At 37.5% G+C, this 25,535-nt stretch overlaps 1 protein-coding gene across 9 annotated transcripts in view; it reads right to left on the bottom strand.

The window, feature by feature from the left end:
* arhgef1a (Rho guanine nucleotide exchange factor (GEF) 1a) overlaps positions 1-25,075 on the bottom strand; it is a 37,797-nt gene extending 12,722 nt beyond the window's left edge. For 3 of the 9 annotated variants that reach the window (XM_043217713.1, XM_043217715.1, XM_043217716.1), the window contains exons 1-8: positions 24,853-25,074; positions 18,619-18,681; positions 18,334-18,521; positions 17,044-17,215; positions 16,322-16,427; positions 15,989-16,025; positions 15,759-15,903; positions 4,409-4,571 (exon numbers count right to left, since the gene is read on the bottom strand). In XM_043217713.1, the coding sequence (XP_043073648.1) occupies positions 4,409-4,571; positions 15,759-15,903; positions 15,989-16,025; positions 16,322-16,427; positions 17,044-17,215; positions 18,334-18,521; positions 18,619-18,654 (847 nt within the window). In that variant the 5' untranslated portion in view covers positions 18,655-18,681; positions 24,853-25,074. Of the gene's footprint in view, positions 1-4,408; positions 4,572-8,043; positions 8,305-15,758; positions 15,904-15,988; positions 16,026-16,321; positions 16,428-17,043; positions 17,216-17,454; positions 17,604-18,333; positions 18,522-18,618; positions 18,682-24,852 lie in introns of those variants that run through there. The other 6 variants (XM_043217718.1, XM_043217719.1, XM_043217720.1 and 3 more) reach the window with 3 other exon arrangements.
* Positions 25,076-25,535: the final 460 nt, after the last annotated feature.

Below are 25,535 nucleotides of genomic sequence, written 5' to 3'. Positions count from 1 at the left end.
AACACTGTGATCTTTCCTTGGTCACATAAATTTGATTTCTATTTGGTCTAAATTAGCCATTAGCTGGTTGACCTACTAATAATACTGACTATGCCAGACTGATAAGTAGCTGGTTTATTGTTAGTCTAAGATGATCTATCAGTTTAAACCAGCTAGAAACCAACCACAGAGTTTTCAAACAAAGCTAGCGGCTTACAATGGTTTATCCAGCAAGGAAATACAAAAAACAAATCCTCTAATCCACACTCTAACCTCCTCTTCAATATTACAGCAAATAATCAAAGAAATCTCAGATGTAACATACCCAGTCTTTGCCTCTCTTTCTCTCCCTCTTGACCCCTGTCCATGTCTGTGTTAAAATGCTTGTTCTAGACTGAACATTTTCTCTGGTTACAGCATATTGCTTTTGTCTCCGAACCCCTATTGTTTCAGAATGGCTTTGCTTCCTGTTATGAGGGTGGCTGGGAAGGAAGCGGGATGGGGTCTCCGGCGGGGTTTCCCTGGCCCGAATGCCCCCCAACACACACCTACATGAGTCAAAATAATCACCCAAGGAGCAGCAGAGCACCTTAGAGATGAAGCTCTGAAGAGGAACGTTTAATTTATAAAAGTAGACATAAATTGCAGTAGAAATGTCCATTTTAAGTTGGTTTTAAAAATAACTGATTGCTAATGGGGTGTGTTGGCAAGGCTTAACACAGGCACGATCGAGAATTAAGAAGCAGCTCTTAGTTTGCTCTTTATTAAATCTCATTGCACTGAAGGAGAATAAAAACTAGTTTATTTTGCTGAATAAAAGCATCAACTTCATTATAGCTTTATTGAACAATAGTCTATATGTTAGTGTGTGTGTTTTATATTTACAGACACACACTTCGGCTGACAGAACATTTCTATCATGAAATCCATGCCCTTTAACCTTCCCTGCTGTAGCCTTATGCACACAGATGTCTTGTGCAGTTGTGACTCACTTTAGCAGAGTTTTGTTTTTAAGAGGGCGTATCGAGCTAAAAATATATTAAAACACACTGCAACTCCTGTGCTACGTTCCATTCCGCTGCGCTTCGTCCAGCTGTTTTTGATCGCGATAACATTTCTGACGTAAACGCCCCTAACATGTGCATCTGATCGAGGTGAAACCAGCCCTTTATATAGTGCTTCCTTAAAACGATTACTCTGCAAGTCATTCAGGCAACCTGCGTAGTTTTCACATCCATATTTCCTTCACATTTTTCATCTACGAAACATTACATAAAACAGCATCTTTAAGCATGTACATTTATCTAACTCGCTTCAAGATCTAGTGTAAATCTGATCCCACTCGAAGGTGTTCGATTCCAATGGCCTTTGCTCTCTCTCTTGCTGTGTACAAAGGAACAAACTACATGTTCCAACACCCACACAAGCTCTCATTGCAATCAATACCCAGACCAGAGCAGCCGAGCACGGAGCAGCTTATCAGTGAGCGGCTCCTGCTGTCTGGTCTTGAAATCTTATCACGATGACAAAATAAGGAAGAAACCAAAACAATAGTAAAACAGAGAACAAGAAATGAGAGATGAGCTCAACAAAACAGGAAAGGGTGTGAGCGTGCACTAGAGTTGTTCGGGTTTAATGCATGTTAAATTGTTAAAATTAAAAAGCGTTTCATTGGACAGTATACGACATGATGCATTTTAAAATGAGACTAGTGTGATAATTCACTAATGCCCCTGTCTGTGCAAAGTTTGATTTAGTACTTCAACTCTTCCTTGACAAGAAAGGGGAAAAGGAGAAAATGTAAACACTGGAAGTATATGACAAATAACCATAAGTTCATCCACCTTGAATTGAAACTCAAAAATGAACACAAATAAAATATAATTTGCATGCTTTTTTATATGTAGGCACATATGTGTGTGTGGGTGGGTGTGTGTGTGTGTGAAAACGCCTGCCATGAAGAAACTATCCAGACCTCTAACTTCAAGATGTGCACGAACATGTGTGTGTGTGTGTGTTATCTTGGCATGCTGTGGTAAACCCGCCACTAAAAATATTCCACATACTCTCCACCACGTAATAAGTCTCAAGACAGCAGTTCAGTGCTGCAACACATAGGTGAATTGTGAGAGAGGGAATGGGCAGACAGGTGTGGCTTGTAAGTAATAAAGAGGCTTATGTTCGTCTCAGGCTTGAAGTCCTGGAGACAATCATGGAAAGAAAGCGGGGGACTTGGGATGGGGGAAGAAAGCCGGAAAAATCATCGGAAGGAGTGAGGTAAGTGGCTGTTTTTATAGCCTCTGCGTTGTGATTGGCAGGATCGCAAACAAGCTCCTCCTAAGGCTTCGTCAGGAGCATTTATTCTCACTATTTCCATCAACAGAGGATGTAAGCATACATTAATCAAGAACGGTAATGCTATTATAGTTAGTGTCCCATCACAATAACTACCGCTCATACTTATCACTAGGGGTGTGTTCAGATCCATAACCGTAAGCATTAAACATCAGCACAAAGCTAAATATGTATTCATAAGATAGTCATAAATGAATGATGCCTCCAATGCCTATATATTCTATAGAAACGTTCTCATCGTTTTTTGTTTATGTTTAAGGCCAATCCAGCTTCTCTATTCCCAGTATATTATGGGTTTATATATATGTTTTAATCCCCAAAACTGTAATGCCGACAGTGTGAGATCACGAGTGTGTTGTAAAAGCTGTTCAGACTGTGGTCGCCTTGCAAAACATCTTACCTGAATCAGACATAGTACTACATAGGGAAGTGGCCAAAATCAGAATCGAAGGCTACATTCACACTTCAGGCAAATGAGGTTTTTATTTGTTCATGTGTGACTGCGACCAGTTTTTGTCATGACTGTGAACACTGCAAAACATGTAGAATCTGATCTTTCTAATTTCGATTTGTGCCACTTCCACATGTGGTGCTAAATCCGATACAGGTGAGCTGTTTGCAATGCGACCGTAGTCTGAACGGTCATGTCAGAATTCATGCAACATTTACGGGAGATAATTTAAAGATTTTACATGCCTTAGTTATCAAGGCACTTGGGAAAGGTAATCAGTGGAAGCGTGATGTGCCAAAACTAATAAGTATTACACTGACAACATTATATACAAGCAAAACATGAGGGCTCATGTCATAAAAGTTTAAAAACTCTTTCCTATTGTCTGCACATAAGACTGGCTTCTGCAGCAGGACACACTGAAAATGTATAATAGCTTAATGTCTTCTGTGTTTACTTCTGTATGACAGCACACGGCATATGTGTTGCCAAATCCACAGTTTTCCTGTGGAATTGGGATACTTTCTCTACTGTTGCCGTGGATTGTTTTTCAACTTTGTGGATTGATGTGACCCCACTAAAGCAATATTTATCCCCCTGAACATGATTGGATTAGTTTTGGATTAGTTTTGAGAAGCAATTGGGTGGATTTTGTTGTGAAAACCCGGAAGACCCGTCTGCATCGTCTTTTGCCCATTCACACTTTAAATCTGATATCGGCCACATTTAAAATAACAATGTGAACAGATGAGGGAAAAAAACTAAAATATCCTATAGACAAGGGGGCAGGTAATGTCGGTTCTGGCACTCCAGGAAGAAAGTTGCCTACCTCTGCTTTAGACTCAGGAATCAGCTTTTTAGACCAGCAGGCCTTTCAACACCTTAGCAACCGAATAAGAGCATGCAAAAAGATGCAAGTACATAGCCACATGCTAAAGCTGCCCAGAACACCTCAGTAAAACACATGGCAACAAACATCCACAACATCCTATCATCACTGATGGAGCAAACACCAGCTTGTTTGAAAATAAAAATGCAGTATTATTCATGCGAGACCAGTAGTTGGCGATGTCACTGCATGCACGTTATTATACGCATGTGTATAACAATATCAACAATATCACAAATTAATGTTTACAGAGATGATAATAGTACTATTTTCAAAATCCAGTACTTTGTTTTTATTTAGTTATTTATGGGCGTTTTATTTAGTTATTTATTTAATAGGACAGTTGCGTAATAACAGGAAGTGAAGTGGGAGAGAGAGGGGGTGGGATCAGGAAAGGTCCACGAGCCAGGAATCAAACTCGGGACGCCCGTAGTGCAATGCCGCTATGCGTCAGCACGCTGCCCACAAGGATATATTGGCACCAACCCAAAATCTTGCGCTTTGAAACCGTTATCAAAACCTTGTGCTTTCAGACCCCAAAAATGCTATTGTCGTGTGAACGAATGTATAAAACGTTTTCCATATTTGGTTGAAAATGGTGCTGTGTAAATGCCCCCCAGACTGGCAAAAGCCTAGCAACTGCTAAATCGCAATTATTTGCTTAAACTTGGCGGACAGGATTACCGGTGCACTTTGTGAATTCTGAGTGTGATGTATATGTGTGTGTGACTCACTCGGGCAGCTGAGGGCCTCCTTAGCTGTGATGCTCTTGTTGCAGGCCGAGCAGAGCGTGGTTCCAGACACGGTGAGAGAGTTGAAGAGGTGGCCATTACTGTAGCGCGCCTCTCGCTCTCTGGCTTCTCTCTCCCGCTCCCTCATGCGCTCCTTCTCTTTATTCTAATCGAAACACAAAAACAGAATAAATCATATCCGGCATCATTATATACGTTTATATTTAAAACATCCCGACAGAGTAGAATTAGTATATTATCGGTGTACGAAAAAAACCCAACAATCAAACAAACGTCGAGCTGGTCAAAGAACAATCGACACTCACACAAACGGACAATGATGACACTATTGCAGCTCGGTTTCTATTGTGTAACCGATTCATCTGCCGAACTGGTACAGGCTGAGTTCAGGGAAACAACCGACAACCGAAAAGAGAACTTGCGACACCGTTTCGGAAGAACACATACTTACAACAATGGCCATATTGAATGTCTAGAAAGCCTGTTTTCACTGGTAAAAGATTTCATCATGAAAACATACAGCACAGTCATGCCTGTGAACTGGGTAATCTTTGCTTATCAGCCTTTGAGGGAAAGACAAATGAACCCTATCAGCCACTATAAAAAGTCACATGAGCAAACAATGGCTCTCATTTCTGAGATTTACTTCATCTATTTGTGTGTCTTTGCTGGGTACATGCTTAGTTTGCTTCTTTTTTCTGTTCTCTCTTTCACTCTCTGAGAGTTTTTTTTTTTCAACCAATCTGCTAATTGGCCAATTGATGTGCATTGGCATTTAATGGAGGCAGGTGTTAGAATAATACTTTTTATTTTTACAGTTTATTTTTATTTTAGTTTTGGTAATGCCACTACTACTTAAACTTATTTGAGTTTAAAAGTTGTCAAAAGAGTTACCAAAGCAACAGTTTTAAATTCCAGCTCATTTATCCAACTAACATTTATATTTTATATCAGCTTGTTTTCCATTTTCGAAAATAGTTTCTAACAGTCGTAATAGTTTCTGTATTAGTTTTAACCCTGCCATTTTTGCTCACTGGTACAGCATAGAAAAGATTATTTTTAGCGAACCAGCTCAGCTGTGTTATATTTTGAAATGGCAACTAGCAAAACATCCTCCATAGTGTAATGAAATATTCCCCATTTATATGTTCTGCTGCCTTTGACGCTCACATGCCGACAGGATATTTGCTAGAGTTTACTTTAAGACCGTGTCTGTTTTTGTGGTGCCATCGCCAATCCCCACTGTCGTGAAATAATTGTCCAGTGGCTCCAAAGTAATTATATGGCATTTACAGCTCAAAAACACATCTTTAAATTAGGCAAATTTAATAAGTTCAGGCATTAATTTAGTTCAATTACCAGTGCAACTCTATAAACTCAGTTTAACCCATCAAATGTGTACTTCTGCAATGTTCTTGATCATAAGCATTAGTACTGAAGCTTTACTCAGCACAGGCTGACCGTCTTCCTCTTTTACGTACGTTTTATTACGGGTTAATTTGCTAAAATAAAGGAAAGAGAAAGCTAAACGTGTGGACGAGTGATTCTAAAAATGAATTTGAAATGTCAGCTGAATTCTGATGAAAAATTGTCTCATTTTTTCCCATCTCTGAAGACACCGGACCCTGTTTTGCGATCGCTTATTCTGAAAATTGGCTTCTCTGTTGACATGCAAAGCAGGAAATAATGAGAGAGCACTTCCTCTTTCTAATCTGCACGATGCATGAGTAAAGGTTGCCATAGGAACACGGACATGTGTTGGAAGTAAGCAAGAGAAAATGTATTAAAAACCGGTTAGTGTGTTAAGTGTGTGTGTCTATAGCGGTCCACAACCTGCAGGATATTGCTATCAAATTACAAAATCTAAAATGACCTAGTCTGCTCAAAACCAGCCCCTCCAGAATGTTTCTGCATTGTTTGCTGTGTGTATATGCGATCATCTCTGAAGATTTGGGAAGTCGCAATAGTTCATGCTAAATCTGAGAACAACCCATGTGGTTTAGCGACACTATGACTCTGTGGAAGTCTGCGTTTATAAAAATAATGTCAGGCTACTGAAATTTATTCGAGCGTGCGAAACGAAAACAACCTCCGTGGTCGTAGTTCACTTGCAAGTTGACATTGAATCAAACTTTCTGTGCAAAAGCACGAGCGCTATGTGCCCTGAGCACATTGTTGTCTGAGTTCAACGAGCTTGTCTAAAGTTTGGTGTCATCTCCCGTCAAGGAAATGGGCTGAGACTGGCAGGACTTAACGTCGGTGCTCTAGTTCGAATAGTCCCAGCTCCAGATTTAGTTCAGCCTGCTGTGGCCCGATGGCCTGGATACAGCCGGCCTATGGGGAACCATGACTTGATTAGTTGACACTGACATTCTTCGCAAACATTTTTACACAAAAGCAAACTACAATACAGGACAGTAGCAGTCGACTGATGTGGATTGTTGACGGAAATACTCGGGACACTGTGGCTAACTGTCACAGAGAGTGTAAGTTTTTGTTTAATTAGAGAGAAACGGTGTACATTTTTGTATTTTTAGAATTTTGTGAATTGCTTTTAATACCGGGTTCCATGTGACAACTTACCCCGCATAGTGTGGCAACTGCTCTTGGGTTGCTGATGGGACTGGATTTCGCAAATAACACCAAAGGGTCATAGACTGGTGGATTATATCAATTTAGAAATTCTAGGAAAGGCCTTGGCCGCTGTTCTTGGTTACATTGAAAATGCTTAAACTGATGTTAGGCATCAGTTTGACCTATGACATCACCATTTAACAGAAGAAGAGGCGGTGAGATGGTGTATGCGTGTACGTGTGAGCAATAACACATCTCACTGTTTAAAAAATCTTGCCTTCGGACGTGAACCTGGAATTGATGCTTTAACTGAGTGCTATTTCTATGGCAACCTCTCTTTTGGCTCTCCTTCTCTTGAATTTTTCTCTGTGCGCGCACACACACAGTCTGTTGTTCAACATTCCCACTCAGTAACACCTACACAACTCAAACTCGTACTGAAGCTAATAATTGGACAAAAAAAGGTGCACATTCAGTGCCAAAAGCAAACGCACAACCCCTTACTCAAGGTGTCTCTAGAGCTAAGACTGCTCAGTGCCGCTTCAAATTGCGTGTAAACACATAAAAGCTGCATTAAAGTTTAACCCAGCTGCACCCCACCTTAACTTCTCAGAAGTAGATCTGATGCTGCTTGGCTTCTGTGCAAATATAAATGCAGCATATGAGCAGCCTTAAACTTTCTGTGCTGCCTTTGCGACATACCTAAGATTGCATCATATTTCCTTGATTTATATACAACCTGTATGCTGATAGCTGATGTATTTTTATAGTCACAAAAACACAAGTAGTGTTTCACTGCTTTTGCACCGAAACAACGCATGTATTAAAACGATATGTATTATCAAAATACAAAAAAAGTTGGATTGAAAAGAACCGAATCGACTTACAACGTATAGTCCCCGTAAACGCTAAAAAATCCCCTATGAAGCACGGCGAACAAATATAAAAGTCAAACATTCAAACAGAAGGTCTGAATAGTTATCATTCTTGAGAGGTTATAGTTTAAACACGGATAGTCCTCGAGGTCGCGTCGTTTCACTTACCCTCTGACTGATTTCTCTCATCCTCTCCTGGCGAAGTTTCGACAAATCCGCTACTCGAGACATTGCGATATTCTAATCGTCTTCAGTACAACGAAAAACGAATCTTCTTACGGCAAAACCATATGTATATCCCATTAATTAAGATGAAAGTTTCCTTTGGCGCCGTTTATGTCTAATAGCAGCGTTTTTAAAAGGCAGGATACATTCACAGAACAGCGCGGTGCGGTAACTTTGAGGGAAATAAGCCTCTCTCTCTCTCCTTCTCTCTCTCTCTCTCTTTCTCTCTCTCTCTCTCTTTATTTCTCTCCTCCCCTTTAGTGAAGCGGTGTTGCCTCGTTCAGGAAGCGCGAGATGACTGTATCTCAGACCGCTTAACAGCACATAATCACTGTATGGTTTAATTAAAATGAGTGGTATTTTGTCTCTTATCTTAATGCCTTATCTTAATATTTCTAAATAAGTCAAGGAAAAACACAAGTATTAACTTAAACTGTAAAACTGACATGCTCACATATCAGCAATCATGTGTCAATAACAATAACAACAATAATAATAATAAATGCAATAACAATCATGTGCATTTCTAAATATAGAATTTTCATGGTCATTTTTGTGAGTGTTACACCCATAGTAGATTATTAATAGCTATGGCGACACCAGTCAGTTTAAGTCTATGCAAAATGCTAAAAAAAAAAATCTGCATATTAATATTAGGCCTGTCACAAGTTGGAGACATCTGTGTGGTTTAAGTACAATAGATGCCACCATCTGTCATGATGTAATGATGGCCCTAAAGCAACAACAGCACTGGAGCCTCTCAAACCCGGTGGCTGTACAATGACGTCAACTTCAGCACTAACACCTATTCAGCATTTCTCAGAGAGGACTGTACCACTAGTAGCAGCTAAGACTAATGTTCGGAAAGCTTGTGGTCTGCGCAAGAAAGACGGAAAACACCCTTCAGTGAAATCAGACTAATTACTATCTTAAATGAAAATGAAACGATGGATAGTTAATTTATTATGCAAATGAACATTTAATAATGAAGACATTTAGTTACAACATATAAATAAGACTGGTGAGTATGCATCCGATATCTGTAAACGCTGCGGTATTAGAGCGGCTCTCCACACACCTCTGCAGATTACCTCTGTGCTTCGGAAAGGCAGAAAATGGTGGACGTTTTCTTTTGGGAAGAGAGCCGAAGGGAGAGGAGGGGAGATTCTTTTCCCGCCTTGGCCACATCTGTCGCCATGCCAACAGTGTACTTAGACTTTGGCTGGGTTATGAGGGGAGCCTGGAAAGTTTACAGTGGGCGGCAAGGTTTGGGTTTTTTATACCATACGGGCACACTCACAGAAGCATGCAAAAGACTGGTTGAATGTTTTTCCTTTTTTCTTTTTTAAATATGTTGCATGGTTTAAAGCTAGACAAATCTCTCAGCAGATTAAAGCAAGATTAAAGCAGGTCAAATCTTGCAACAGATGTACTGTCCCATCCAGTCATTTTAGATTCATCAAACAATACTGACTGTAGCTCAGACGACATAATCTGGTCTACATAATCTGGTTGTGGAACAGATAAGAGAGTTAGATTTGCTGGGGTCGAGAGTTGAGATTATATATATATATATATATATATATATATATATATATATATATATATATATATATATATATATAAATTCTGTAAAATAGGTCTATTATTAAATAAGTTTGAATAAAATTTATATTAAATACTTTTTTGTTTACATAATATATTTGTGTGCACTGTCTATAATATATATATATATATATATATATATATATATATATATATATATATATATATATATATATATATATATATATATATATATATATATACACACACATACAAAGCTATATAAACACACACATACAATAGATATTTAAAAAAAAAAACACTTTTTCTATAGTATAAATGAAAGCACTTAGATTAGCATTGTTTATAACTGTACACCATGAATTTTATTTGTTAAAAATGTTTCGACCGTTACACCAAAGCCAGCTCGTGTTGGAATAAAGAGGTTTTATTAAATTAGTTGGTTATATAAATTCTCAAAAACCTTAATGTACTATGCTTGTGGACCTTTAGTAAAAAAATCAAGTTACATCACTATTCACCTCTCAAAAAGCCATCCCTCCACCCATCACCATCACTATTCTGACAGAAAATGAGTATATGACGTCTCTTTCTATGAAATCCACGAGCTCTTCTCTCTTTCTCTCTTGCTTGCTCTTTGGTTCACTGTCTCTGAGGAAGGACAGATTGCACTGTGGGCGGACTTCCACACAAGTGTTTCAACACTTGTTCTCCTTCTCCCTCTTACTCACGATTTCTTTAATTTCATGCACACAAGCTTTCTTCCTTGTGTTGTTAATAACATATGTGGCATGGGACCAGCTACGTTGTTTATTAGCAGTCAGATTTCAGCCCCTGCAGCACTCCTGACCAAATCGATAATGATGAATACTCTCTCTCTTCAGTAAGTATTGGAGGGCTGCCTCCGTACTCGGATAATGCTGATGTTACTGGAGCAGTCGCTGCAAGCTATGCTAACAAATTCAAAATAAGTGAGATGCCACTTCATAATCAGTGCTGGTTCAACAAGTACACGGACTACACTCACTGATCTAATAGGCCAAACTTTTTATTCATAATTAATTTGATCTCAGAAAATAAATAAATAAATAATACATCAATTATAAAATAATACCTCATATCTCTAACTTGCTATATATTTTTTGCTTTCACTTAATTACTTTCAGTTTATTTAAAAAAACAATTTCACAACGGCTTTCAACATATTTGAAAAAATAAATATAAACAAATAATACATGCATACAATTTTTTGCTTTAAAATTATATTCCACTTTCTACTTGTTTTTGCCTTTTTTACAATTGCTTTCAATGTTTTTAAAAAAAATAGAAATACAAATTTATATAGATATATTTATGTTATCTCTAATTTATTTTTTGCTATTTTGATTACATTGATTTTTGATTATTTGATTACAGCTTAATTAAGCTATTTTTGCCGTTTTACAAATGACTTTTTATAAATTTAGGAAATACATAAACAAACAAATAAATAAATAACCTATTAATTTCAAACAATTGCTTTTTAATTTTTTTAAATCTGCAACTTTTATATTTTTCCATTGCATAATTCTTTTCAAATCTAAATAATAATAATAATAATAATAATAATAATAATAATAATAATAATAATAATAATAATAATAACAACAATAAAAAATAATAATAATAAGCTCAGATAGACTACATTGGAGGCAAAAGATATTAAACAAATATTAGGGTTAAACTGTTTATTCAGTTGAACAGAATAAAACAAATTTTTATAAACAAACAATACATTTCGAGAATTAGATTTAAATGGAGAACAAACTGAAAGCTTGTCTGCTGCTTTTCAGCTTTTGCTCTTTAGTAAAATGTCATTTTGTGCCAGAAATTTCTATATGAACTCAAATATACATTTATGCATACATTTGCTCTCAATGTAACTTGAAAATTTCATCCTGTTTTAAGAGAAACATCTAAGACATCTAAACATCTAAGTTGATAATTTAACGAAACCGCTGGATCTCAGAGTCTTCTGATCCAGCAAACAGGTTCTTTTGTGCTTTTACATAGCTATAGATTAAAAGATCTAAGAAACGGAGCTCATTTATGTGTTGTATGCATTTTGAATTAATTTGCATTATACTGAAGCTGATAGTTACAATGATAGTGGGTGTTAGATGTGGCCATGACTCTACACTGAAATAGATGGATAGAAAGAGAGAGAATGAAAGAGAAAGAGAGAGGGAGCGTTGCTGTGGGTTACCACTCTATAGAGGAGGCTCTCTTCAGAGCTGCTTTCTGCGGCAGAAGGGAAAATGTGTTTTTCTGTGCATGTTTATGACAGTCGGAGTTATAGTGAGGACTGTGTGTGTCTGTGTGTTTTTGCAGAGATAATGACCAGGTTCTGGAGGCTGAGGCCCACGAGGCCTGTCATTCAGCACAGATTGTGTCACACAACACAACGTGATGCCTTAAGGTGAATGTGTGTGTGTGTGTGTGTGTGCACATTTGTATTCATGAGTGTAGTTCTAATTTTGGCTAAGTGAGATGCAGCATCAATCATAGAATTAATAAGCTATATTTTGTTCTTGTTGCCCCGTCAATGAAAAAACTTTTTTAAGGGGGTAAATATAAAAAGATTTTCTGAGCAAAAAATACAAATATTTCTCTGATTTACAGAAAAGAGCCACTAAAATGTCATTCAGCGTAACAGTTTTGTCTTTTTATATATATATATATATATATATATGAAATATATATATGTGGGAGGGGCTCCTGCTGACATGTTTCACAGATGTTTGCTCCAGTTGTTGAGCTGCCAAACAAGTGCAAAGGCTTTATAACCTCAAAAAAGGCCCTGTGCTCCACCCTAAGGCTCTTTTTTATGAGTCTCCCAACTGCTTGGAGTAAGCAGTGCAGCAAACAGCCAACAGTGAGGGGAGACACAGTTGTTGAAAAATGACTGCCAGTAAAAAATCCTGACAGTAATATTTCAAGAGCAGGTGTCCACTCGCCGGGTAATTTCCTTTTTATTAAATGCATTTTATGGCGCTGTGTTAAAAAAAGGAAGATGGTAATGTTTAATGCTCATTCGTTCATCCGTTAAGAAGTAAATGTAAAGTGGCACAGAAAAGAGAAAGTTATGCGAGTTTAAAAGTGGAGGGACAGAAAGAGCAACTGAACGATCAAGGAAAACAGAGGGGACGGCTGAGAGTTAAAGATAATGGGAGGAGGAAATAGGCCAGACGATGAGATGACTCTGCCAGACTGTTTACTTTGCAGCTAATAATCATCACACACACACACACACACACACACACACACGCCTGCACTGTGGTGGTCCCACTCAACGAGAAAGAGCTTTATTATACATGATTACCATATTATATTTGCTGCACAGCTTTCTCTACAAATAATATGTTTTATAATAGGATGAATCGTTATCTTTAAGTTTTCAAATCACTTTTAAAAGCTAAAAATTACAATCCAAAAGTTTCCTCTCAACGGTAAAGAATTAATACCTAAAGGCTGACGGAGTTAAATACAAACCCGGTCATGCTGCTTTTAGTTTGTGCCTGTGGTCTGTCCTTTCACAAGCTTCTTCCTTGTGTGTGTATAGGGTCAGATCAGGCTTCAAACAGCTGACTGGACCCTTGTGTGGGTACACGCATGTAAGATTCTGGAACTGGTAGAGAGAGAGAGAGAGAGAAGGGAGAGAGAGAGAGAGAGAGAGAGAGAGAGAGAGAGAGAGAGAGAGAGAGAGAGAGAGAGAGAGAGAGAGAGAGAGAGAGAGAGAGAGAGAGAGAGAGAGAGAGAGAGAGAGAGAGAGAGAGAGAGAGAGAGAGAGAGAGAGAGAGAGAGAGAGAGAGAGAGAGGAGAGAGAGAGAGAGAGAGAGAGAGAGAGAGAGAGAGAGAGAGAGAGAGAGAGAGAGAGAGAGAGAGAGAGAGAGAGAGAGAGAGAGAAAGAGAGAGAAAAAGGAGAGAGAGAGAGAGAGAGAGAGAGAGAAAGAGAGAGAGAGAAAGAGAGAGAGAAAGGGAGAGAGAGAGAGAGAGAGAAGCAGAAAGCGCGTCCAAGGAAGTCTAGTCACATGAACGTCTGTGCTTCCCAGCTGATCATATGGTTGTGATCTATCAAACACATGACCATATAATTCAGAAAAACTTTTTTTATCAAAACCTCTGACAGAAGCGTGTTACTAATAACACATATTTAGAGAGAAGCCTGTACTATAGACTGTACAATAAATTTGGTAATGTGGTTTTGAAAAACTATTTAGGAACAAGACGAGACTATTTAAGCAAACGCTCCAGCTTGCTTTATAAAGAAAGAGGCTGTCTCATAAAAATCCTCCCATCTTTTGCTGGACTGTTTGTGTTGGAGCCTGCGGGCCTGGCATGAAAATCTTATTCCCTAAAGTGGACGACTAATCACGAGTGCCAATTCTGTCGACGCTCCCTCAAGATCTACACAGAAAGCGTGTGTGATTTTTAGTGGCGTGATGTCATGGAAAGACCCGCGATTCAAACAGACCTTTAGCTGTGATGATAAGAGTTTAAACGATAACTCAGTAAAGAGTTTGGCCTTATAAGTTTATATTGGTTTGAACCGACACATGGGAAACTATAAATGAAAGCCTATTTCCTTGTCAGGCATAAATAAATAATAAAAAAGGTAATTGCATCTTTCATCCAAAACTGCGACTTAATTTCCTCTAACTGCAAATAATAAAAACGTTAATATTTTATATATGTCTGCAATGGGAAAATGAAAACATAAACTATATATATATATATATATATATATACACACACATACACACACTACTGAAAATTCAGCTTTTTATATACTTTTTAAATACTATAATTTTTAATAATTTTAAATATATTACTGCTACAACTATATTTTTTTCAAAAAACAAAAAAAGAAAAATCACTTACTTTTAAATGGCTATGCAGTTAAAAACAAAAATCAAATCTCTTTAGGAATTCTAAGTTAATGTTCTCATAATTACTTTGTTTTTTACTTTGAAGCAGACTTCTAAAGATTTGACAGTCTATGAACATGACTAACACTAATGGGAATAAACGAGGACTTTGTTTCACGAGCTCCGCGATACTGATTCAAAAACAATGTCATCTTCAGACCTGTCATCACTCGACCATAAAATCCTGCTTCCTCATGTGTCATAGTAGTGAACTGGGTCAAAGACAGTATTTTGATTGCCATCCATTCTTACAATAACTACAAAAGGGGATTTATTCATTCTGTCATATAGGTTTCCCAATAATATTGCATATCACTCTACAACTAATGTTGTACAGTACTTTCTGATGATTCAGAGAGTGTTTCTTATACCAGCCCCATATATCACATCAATTAATTAAAACCTGAAGACATAGTTCACCCTCAAAATTTTGTGCAACATAATACACAGTATTTTAGATACGTCTTTGCCTTTTCGTCCATATAATGTTATTATATATTTACCTGTTAATAGTTACCAACATTCTTCAAAATATCTTTTGCGTTCTAGAGCAGAAAGGCTGTCTCTCAAACACAAAAAGGCACGCAACACATCTAAATTTAATAAAAGCAATGATTATGGCTTTGATGAAATGTCAAACCTGCAGACTCTGTGGCACTTTCTGAGAAATTTTAGCTGACTACAAAGTGAGTCAGTGTTTGCCAGGCTCCTGTGATTCATGACAGTCTGAAGCTGAGCACAAACCAAGCTGTGGAATTTCAGTTGAGAGCTTAATAAAAGTATAGAGCGAGTATTATTAGCAGAGAGTACATTTTTACAGAGAACAAGTGGAGGAGGGAGACGCAGAGTTTTTGCTTAATTATCCAGTTTCCTGTTCAGCAAGCCTGCCTCACTCTGCCCTCTGTTGGACTGGAATGGGACTGTCTTTCAGTTTCACTACAGTGCCCTCTCTTTCTTGAACAAAAACAAGCAATATGCCATATGCAGCTGCTAACACTTCACGTCTGATGACTAAAATAATGATTAAAGTAACAGCCAACCAGAAATGATAGGCTACTGGTCGTCAACGTAGGTTTGCCTTTTGACACAGTAAGCACAGGAGTGGACAGGAAGCTGGGCCCCTACCTTGCTTTTAGCAGTCATCTTGCGCAGGAAGCTCAGTGTTCTCTCCAGGCGATTTCCTGAGGCGTCCCCTTTGTTTTCGTGCCCCTCAGCCTTTATTTGCCCTCTGTCTATGTCCCAGCCCAGAGCAGCAAACTCGTTGTCTATACTGTATCAGAAATTTAAAGTATGGATATGTACAACTGAATATGGTAAAATTTATAATTAAAAAACTGTCCAGGACTGAGACGTACCTGTGAGATGATCCTCCAGTCTGGTATGAAACATTCTCTAGATCACAACGAACAAGACAAGAAAAGTGTTCTCATTGATTTGAGGAAACAGAACTTGGATTGCACATGACGTAATGCTGTCTTAATATCGGTTTCAATTTCAGAGCCATGCAGAACTGTCATAAGTCAGAAGCATAGGCAACAAAATATTTGAACACTTATTTTTAGGGGGAAAACTGAACAGTAATGTAACATTTAAAAGCGAGGGAAAGAAACACACAGGAAATATAAATGAATGGTTTCGTTTGAATTGAATTGCGAACAAGCTGGAAACCCCAAACCCACGGAACTGACCATGGCAGTAGGAGCGCGGGCGAGGGGCGGAGCTTCTAGGCATCTGCTGCATCATACACAGGCTGGGGGCGGAGACACTGCAGCCATGCATCTGATTGGACTGCTCCTGAAGGACAGATTTACAAAGCAGTGATCTAATTAAAGGTAAATTATTTCATATTCACTACTATTATATAATCGGTAGTCATTACACAGACCTTCAAAAATCCTTCTAATATGCTAATTTGGTGTTCAAGAACCATTCGTTATCACTATACTGAAAAAACCTGTGCTCCTTTATGTATAGTGGTTTTAACATTATATTTTTGCTTGATAGTTTTAAAATGATGAAACATTTTTTTATGACCATGAAAATCATTTATTTGAAAACACAAAAGAATTACCACTTTCGAACAATTTCATGCATCACTAAGTATTTATTTCTAAATATAATTTATTATAAATAAGCAAGCAAGTAATAGCAATCTTACTGACCTCAAACTTTTGAACAGCAGTGCAAGAATGGATATAAGAATATGAAGTCCTTAACTTAATGTCTAGTTATTTCCAAGTAAGGTACAAAAACAGAGGCTAAAACTCTTCATTTAGTTGTTTGTTGTGCAATTTTCCAACAGTGAAATACCTTGATGCTCCATCTTAATTTCAGCAGGCTCAGAAGGTGGCTACTAGCTGTAAGTATGTAGTAGTAATGTAGCTCACAGAAGCTGTGTGTGTGTTCTGACCTCCAGCGCTGATCGGTGATGTTCCTGATTCTCTGCTCCAACTTCCTCCTCAGTAAGTGACGTCAGGGACGCTTGAGTGACAGACCTGCGGGCTTCTCGAGCTCTTTTTGACCTCAGTGCACCATTTAGCACTAAGGACATCTCATCCGGGTCCAGATCTTCAAGACTCACACTAAGAAGATGGAGAATGAATATTAAATTCACATACATTGCTATTCCGTAACATGATACAACAAGATAACTAATTGAAGGTCAGACTTGTTTTTGTCCTGTTGTCTGATAACTATCATTACAAAGTGCCACAAATGATAAGTTCTACAGGACATTTGCAACAACATAAACAAACCTACACATATGTAAACACACGCATACAAACTCATAACATTTTAGATTTAAAAATGTCAATCTCACTCTTTCCTCTTCTCTTGGACGATTTAAAGTTGACAGCTTTAACGCTAATCTGAAAATGACCCGCGATGCAGTGCAATGTTGGATCCTTACTGGAGAGACCTATGTATTTCTGTGTGTGTTCTTATCTGTGTGTGTCTCTTTCTCTGTCTCCTCACTGAGTACATTGGCACTGGCTGGTGGTGATCTCACAATAATAGTCCACAGAGTGACACAGTAGAGGCCCTATATCAGGACAGCCATGGACGAATGTGTTGGGAGAGAATGGGTAATACAGCACAGCGAGGAATAAAAGCAGACTAAAACCAAATACCAGGAAGCCTATATATTTATGTGTATTTTTTAATTAATTTATACATATGTAGTACAATTCTGATGCAACTAGTGCTTCCTTTTGTAAAAAAGGAAGCACTATTGACTATTGTAAAAGACTATTGTAAAAAAATAAATAAATAATAATAATTATACATAAAATAAACTGTGAAATTGAAATTCTACAGGGTTAACCGTTCATTTTTAGTGAGCATAATTATAATTTATAATAATTTAGTTTAGTGGGTTTGCTGGAAAGAACATATGAAGTTTATATTACACAATTAATAAAACATTGGGGTCCCTAAGATTTTGTTTTTGAAGAAATTAACACTTTAACTCAGCAAGGATACATTAAACTGTACTGTAAAAAATAGTAAAGACTTATAATATTTATAATTTTACAAATGAATTCTATGATGTTTTAACTACACAAAAATTACATAAAAGTTTAGCCATCATGATCAATACATGTCAGTACAGATAAAGTCAAATTAGCCACAGTTTCGAGTTTTTTTTTTCTAGAGCGCACCATTCTAAAGCGTCACAAAAGTTAAATGTGTTTTTTACCTGCGTGTGTCATTGGGTGGATATCCCTGTGCCACAGCTCCAGGTTCCCAGCTGTGTCTCCTCCAGGGGTCGAGCTGAACCAGGTGACGAGTGGCAGGGGACCGCAAGGTCACGACCGGAGGAAAGCAGTGAGGAGGTGAGAACGAGGAACATGCAGGACGAGGAGAGGGAGGAGGAGTGCTCGACATCTGGGTGTAATGAGTGAGAGAACAAACCGCAATGCTACATAATTAACACACATATGGTTCTTTCCTCAGACAGACACACATATGCACAAATTCATACCGTGTCCATAAGGTCTGGCAGCTCCTCAGGGCCCATACTCAGATTATAGCTTCAGTGCTCCCCCTACAGATCAAAATATGACATTACTATTTCTGAAAAATGAGCTTGGGAAAATGATTCAAGAATTAAAATAATAATAATAATTTTACGTTATAACCATTACACCGGTTACATATCCAAACCAGCACTAAAGCATGAATAAATAAATTATGTGAATAGCACTTTTGACAATACAAATTGCTTTAAAGCAGCTTTATACACAATTATGACGTTTTCCATATATATAATTTGCAATAATGTACACCAAAATGAAAATTCTGTCATCATTTGCTCACCTTCACGTCATTTAAAAAAAGTTTCTTTCTTCTGCCAAGTGTCAAAATAAATAAGATGTTTTAAACAATGTGTGTAACCAAACAAATAAAGGTAGCCATGAAAAAAAACATATTGCCAAGTAATTGGCTATAATCAACTTTTTGCCTACAAACATTGTTCAAAATATCTTCTTTTGAAAGAAACTAATTTTTGGGTGAACAATCTCTTTAACAGCCTTATAGCCACAGTTAGCAGTAGAGCTAAGCAATAATACAGTTTACATTTTGTGAACATACAAGCAACCAGGAAGCTAATAGCACTTTATACATCACCTAAATATCAAAGTGATATACTACACTGTAAGTATGCATATAAAGTTGGATAAACTAATTATCTGATTTTATACACACTGTATATTATATTTTTACTTTTAAAAATATATACATTGCTTAATTACTTTAATGTACTATTTTGTTTGTAGTTTATAGTATACTCAATTTAAAAATACTGAATAACTTTTCAGGTTCAAAGGAGCTTCCTCAACGCTGACATAGTGTAAAGCACCTGTAATGTGCAGGTAGAGTAAATGTGAGTGGTGCACAAAGCTATGAATGGTTACCAGGGCATTATATGGTTGCTGAGGTTTGCTGATTAGTTTTTACTGCATTGTTATCCGGTTTCTAAGGTATGCTGGATGCTAGGTGGCTGCTTTCAAGCGAAAAGTCAAACAAGCCCACCCTTAAGTCATGAGGTATGACTCAGGTCTCGCCAACAGTGTAATTCTATGCAGTTTTATCTGGTGTGTTTATCATCCGCCAGATGAAAATCTTCTTTCCAGATGAAAGTCTGTTCTTGCCATAAGGTGCTTATTTAACCTTAAAAATTACTATTATTGGTGTAACCATAGTCAGGTTATTCGGTCATATAAAAAGTTTTTGACTTTCATAAAACCAGTTACCAGTATTTCTAGCATACGTAACAACTTTTTTGAGGTGTAAATAAACCTGTTATCTGATATCATATCACAGTTCAGTTTACAACTGCAATAAAAAGATGGGAATTCATCCCATCATAAAAGCAAAGCCATTTCACAATTCATAAAAAACGTGTCGCAACCTCACAGCGTTACAGGGAGTTTGTGGAAAGTGATCGATGGTCTGGGAACAGCTTTAGTGAATGCTTTCACTCCAAGAGCCTGTTTATTTCTCAGTTTACCTTCCTCCTCCTTTCCTCTCCCTCAGTCTCTATGGTCGTCGCTTATTACGTAACACTGTTTTGAAATCGTCTGGAGTGGTTCCGTTTCCATCCTTTTCTTTATTCCTATTCGAATAGGAATGCATTGTGAAACGCGCATATAAAACCATTTCCTCTCAGGTAAAATTGCTTCTGTGTCTCTCTGGAATTCCTGTTTGCCGCAGACATTAAAAATGAGTAATGCTGTGCAAATAATTTGTCCATGAATGCACACGTCACAAACACAAAGTCTGCCAACAGGCCGAGATAAGGCCGTTACCACCTGCTCCACACCTTTGTGTGCAAGCGTGTACAATGAGAGAAAGTGAACGTATCATAGTAAGAACAACGTACAGATTGGGACTATAGAGATTGAAGAGGTCAAACAAAAACAGCATATTTTGTTTTATGCCATTTTTTAAAGGAGGGATGCCGTTTATTCAAAATCATGTTAATCTAAATTAAATGACTTTAACTTAAAACAAAAGCACCATAAAATGATCTTAAAAGTGGCCCATACAACTTGTGGATTATATTAAAATCATCATTTAGTGACGATTTTCTGGGCAGTTCTACTGAAACTGGAACACTGAGTCAATAAGTTCAACTCTTGAACCAAATCAAGTCGATTCATGAAAGCATCGATTGTATTTAGTGAAATGGATCAAATCATGCATCGATTGAACATGTGATCCGGTTCAAAAGATCCAATTCATGACAACAGAAGAAAATGTTAGCGGAAAATCTGGTTTATCCAGGATGCCTAAAGTCACAAACATGCAAAGACAAAATCATGAAATAATTAAACATATTTATTCAATAAAAATATTTATTAATAAAAATAATGGAAAATACAGTTTTGATATTTCACGGCTAAATTTTCACCTTTGGCAGGTGTGGCATTATTTTGGATTATTTTGCTTGACACAGATGTCATAGCTTTTAAAATTCCACAAGATCATCACAAGATTACTGATAATAACATAATCACATTATGTCACCGCGAAAGCAGCCAGCGTTTCTTTCCTCCAGACACACAAGAACAGCAACTTTCTGTCTTTTATACACCCTCCGACCCCTGCTTCACTCCTCCGCCGCTCCTGGGCCTCTTTCCCGGTCCTCTTACTGATACATCTACTCTTTCTTGCATACATTCACCCCCTTCCGTCTCCTCTCTCTATCTCCACCCTAACTTTAGAGTCCTAAACAATGGATAGATCAAATTACCTACTGATTCATTGCTCAACAGAGGCGTGGAAGAGGACCACAGAGTTTTTATTGAGCATATCTGATGTCTTTAAAGGTGAAGTGTGTGATTTCTGCACTGCAATAACACGGCTGAAAGAATAATAACTGTTTTCGCTGCAGTCCAGCCATTGGTCAAAAAAACAAATAGTCTGCCTCTAAAACGATGTAGCAGTGCTGGTTGAATGCTAACCACTGTAAATATAGATTTTATTAGGATTTTGGGGGTTTGATGAAGAAAAAAACTAAACTGTTCAGCATGTATGCTTTGAAATGTATGGCATAAAATGACAAAGAAAAAGCAGAAGAAAGAAGTATTATTATTGTTAGATCAAGAAGAACATGCATTATTTTATGTTAGTAGTATTACTAACAAATGACCTTAAGTTCAAAAGTAAAAAGCCTACATGCAAAGTAAAACCTGTATCTAGTAAAACAAAGCATGTATTGTTCATTACTCTCTAAGAATCACGTAACATTCTGTTGCGATGGCTGAAAAGCAACAGCTTTCTTTCCAAGCTTTCTTCTAAATGCCCTGTGACTTTCTTGCAGCCCATGTTTTGATATTCCCCTCCCTTCTTTCATTATCTACTGATGTCATGTTCACATTGGATCCCTCTCCCAAAAAGCAAACATGCTGGACAATAGGAGAAAGTACAGTGTACAATGAGTAAGGGTGAAGTGCAGGTCGGCAGCTGTGTGCGAGCGTGTTAGTGTGTGCGCTGACTGCAGGTGCATCACTGACACGCTGCATTCAGTTCATGACTCACTCGAAAGTTGTCACCATTAGCAACTAGTTTTTATCATCCAACACCGAGGCAAACGCACTTTTGACATGTCAGTGGAGCCTCTGAACTGTTTTGTGATCTGCAGGGCCAAGAAGCCAATGCATTACATATTTTAAAGGGACAGTTCACTCAGATTGTAATTTTGCACTCAGTTCTTTTTTCTGAAAGAATCATATTTTTAATAATGTTTACACTGCTCTATTTTAAAAGGACTGTCCACTCCAAAATTAAATTTTTCTCATCATTTATTTACCCCCATTTCATTGCAAACCTCTATTATTTAAAGATGTTCGCAAAAGTAATTTTATGTCCATAGAGAACATGTAAGTAAAGCGTCTACTTTTAAGGTTTCCAGTACGTATTCAGTGTAACACAATATTTATGTAAAAATTCAAACCACTTGCTTATTCTGACTTGTACATATTAAATATATAAAATAATAAGGAACCATATTACATTTAATTGTGTTTTAAATGAGTAAAAAAATCTTTCTTTACAATTGGATAAAACCTAGGATAGTGGCAAATTTAAAAAAAAAAAAAAAAACAAAAAAAAACAAACCAAAATTAGAAATGAGAAATACTTTAGTATTTGGGGTAAAAGTATTATACAAATTGTTGCACTGAATGACATTTTAGTGGGTACACCGGGAGTAAATCAGGGAAAAACGTGTGATATTTTTGGCTCAGAAAAATAATAACAAAATTGCAATTTTAAAGCAGTATTACACTTTTTATTTTTACGGTTAAACTCTTTTTCGTCTTTGACCCTTATATTAAATACGAGGTATTATTTAAAGCACTCTAACCCTCATGTCATTCCAAACCTGTATTTACTTTCTGTCTTTCTTCCATTGAACAAGAAAGATACGTTGAAGAATGTTGGTAATCAAGCAGTTTCAGGTTTTGTTTAGTTTCGCTTACATGAAAGTCAATGAGATCCGAAGCTGTTTAGTAACAGCGTTCTTTAAAATATCTTCTTGTGTGTTCCACCGAAAAAAAAAGAAAGTCATAAAATTTTGGAAAGACGTGAGGTTGAGTAAATAACAAAATATTCGATTCTTTTGAACACACATTTAATCTTTGATATAAACAATAGGGAGCAAAACAATTCAGAATAACCCCCCCCCAACCACCTTGTGTGCTGTCAGTCACCAAGTGACTATAAACATGCCCTCCACCCCCTCCTGTTTGTCACCCCAATTCAGTTTCTCCCCTCTTCCTTTTCTTATTCGCTGTGAAGAAGGCCGCATGTATTCTCAGAGGGGGGTTCTGACTAACACAGGACTCTTTAGCGTGCTGAATAGCTCCTACTAATGACTAGATCTCCGTTTGCCGAGGTTAAGAGTTTCCTGTTACGGCAGACTTTGATCAGCTCAAGATTAACAATCGAAAAGCACCTCAAGTTCTCAAATATATACAGCGGATCATATTTAAATAACATGACGAGTCACTGCCAAATCATTCGAAGCGCCAACAAACTCTACAAGGTCAAAAGATCAAAAGCTACGACTCTTGAATGCAGGGAATGAACTGGCTTCAAAAGTAAGGAATCAAGGCATTTGCAATCAGGCCGAGCGTTCCTGAGAATCTCATTTAGGTCAGCAGGATCAAATGCGACCGATTTAAAGTTAGAGTTCCAAAAAAGCATTCCCGTCATATTTGCAGCGTGAAAAAGACGAGAGATTCCTTGTTTACGACACATCGACTTCTATGGTACTTCCCCCCACGTAATGACGCAGTTAACAACAACAACTGCGCTGTTAACACACTTCAGACTCGGGCCACACACATTCACTGGGTTCGCTGACCTCCGTTTAATGTTTTCCTATTTCGTTACGGCCATATATGTAATTTCACTGCTATTTATAGCTCAGCATCAGTATTATATATTGCAAAAAAGGAAAAATAATATTAGCAAACTACTAAATAAATAATCGTAAAATAAATAAAATAATTCTATATAAACGAAGCTGTCTTTGAAGTTATGTTTTCATCTGTCACTTTCATGATCCTGATCCTACTCAGCATGATCTTTTCTGTGTGGCCCTCACCCCTAACCCCTGCTTTCCTTGGGTCAATCCTCTTTGCTCATCCTCTCCCCCTCTTCTCTCTCTCCGTGAAGTCATGTTTTTAAACAGAACTCCATAGGTAAGAAACCCAGCAGGCACTCGCACAAAGGTCTCAGGTAGCACAGGGGCCCCTGGAGATCACAGATATAGGGCCAGACACAAAGAGCGTTCTCTCGCACACTCAATTACACGTTCTCAACGTCCAAATAGCATTTCCTGCTCCTAATCCTTTTCTTTACTCTTAACTGCTGTCATTGTTCACAGGATGAATACAGAACTGCATACACGCACAATTAAGCGTTTAAAAACAACATGAGCTATCATTAAACATTTTCACATTTTACATTTGTGACTCTTCGGATAAATAAAAACATATAATGAAGCAAGTGTACATTTTCGTGTTCGTTTATTAAGCTTGTAATGTCGTTAAACTAGGCACTTGTTAAACACTTAACCGGTCTTTTCTACTCGATTTCAATATAACGTCTTTCTTTTTCTTTTCACTCTTTCTTTCTTTCTTTTCTGCCTCAATGTATGCTCATACTTAATACCAACGGTTTTTAATAACTTTTAGTAACTTACCCGTCTGCGGTGATGTTCCGTTTGTATTATATCCTAACGTCTTTTTGTCAGTTTCATCCAGACACTCCTCGCGGTTTACTTTAAAACGTTTAAAATCCTCTTGGCGTGTTCGTGCGCTGTGAGCGCCGTAGACCCGACGGTTTCCGAGACGTTTTCACTCATGACATTACCGGACAAACTCCGGTAAAGTACATCATCACGCGCTCGTTCACCATGAATCGCTGCGCTCGCTCTCGCGGCCTCTGACCGGAGCCGTGGCCACGCCCACCGCAGTGACGACATCACCCAGGTGCGCTCTGCAGGGCTGTATTTATCTCACAAATAACACAAAGTTTTGATGCACTGTGACAACTTTGCTAAAATGTTGTAGTTTTATTTCTGCATTTAATAACCCCGTATAGATAATACCATATTCTGATGTTCGCAAATCTAGAATTATTATTTTTCTTTCTATTCATGGATCGTTTCCCTGTTTTGTATGTTTCTAAAAGGTATGTAATAAAAATGACTTTACATCACCATATGATTTGGACATAATTTACGCCTAAGTGTTTAAAACAGAATATATAAATATATGATCTTGCTAATGAGATTAATAAAAAACATAATCTAATAATTGTTCATTAATCAAGCTTTTGTTAGAGTTCCTATACATTCTTGACCAATTGAATTTTCCTTATTTT

This window comes from Puntigrus tetrazona, chromosome 19, assembly GCF_018831695.1.
Source record: "Puntigrus tetrazona isolate hp1 chromosome 19, ASM1883169v1, whole genome shotgun sequence".
Lineage (NCBI taxonomy): Eukaryota > Metazoa > Chordata > Actinopteri > Cypriniformes > Cyprinidae > Puntigrus > Puntigrus tetrazona.
The sequence above is the reverse complement of the archived record's forward strand: the minus strand, read 5'-3'. Positions and strand labels throughout refer to the sequence as shown.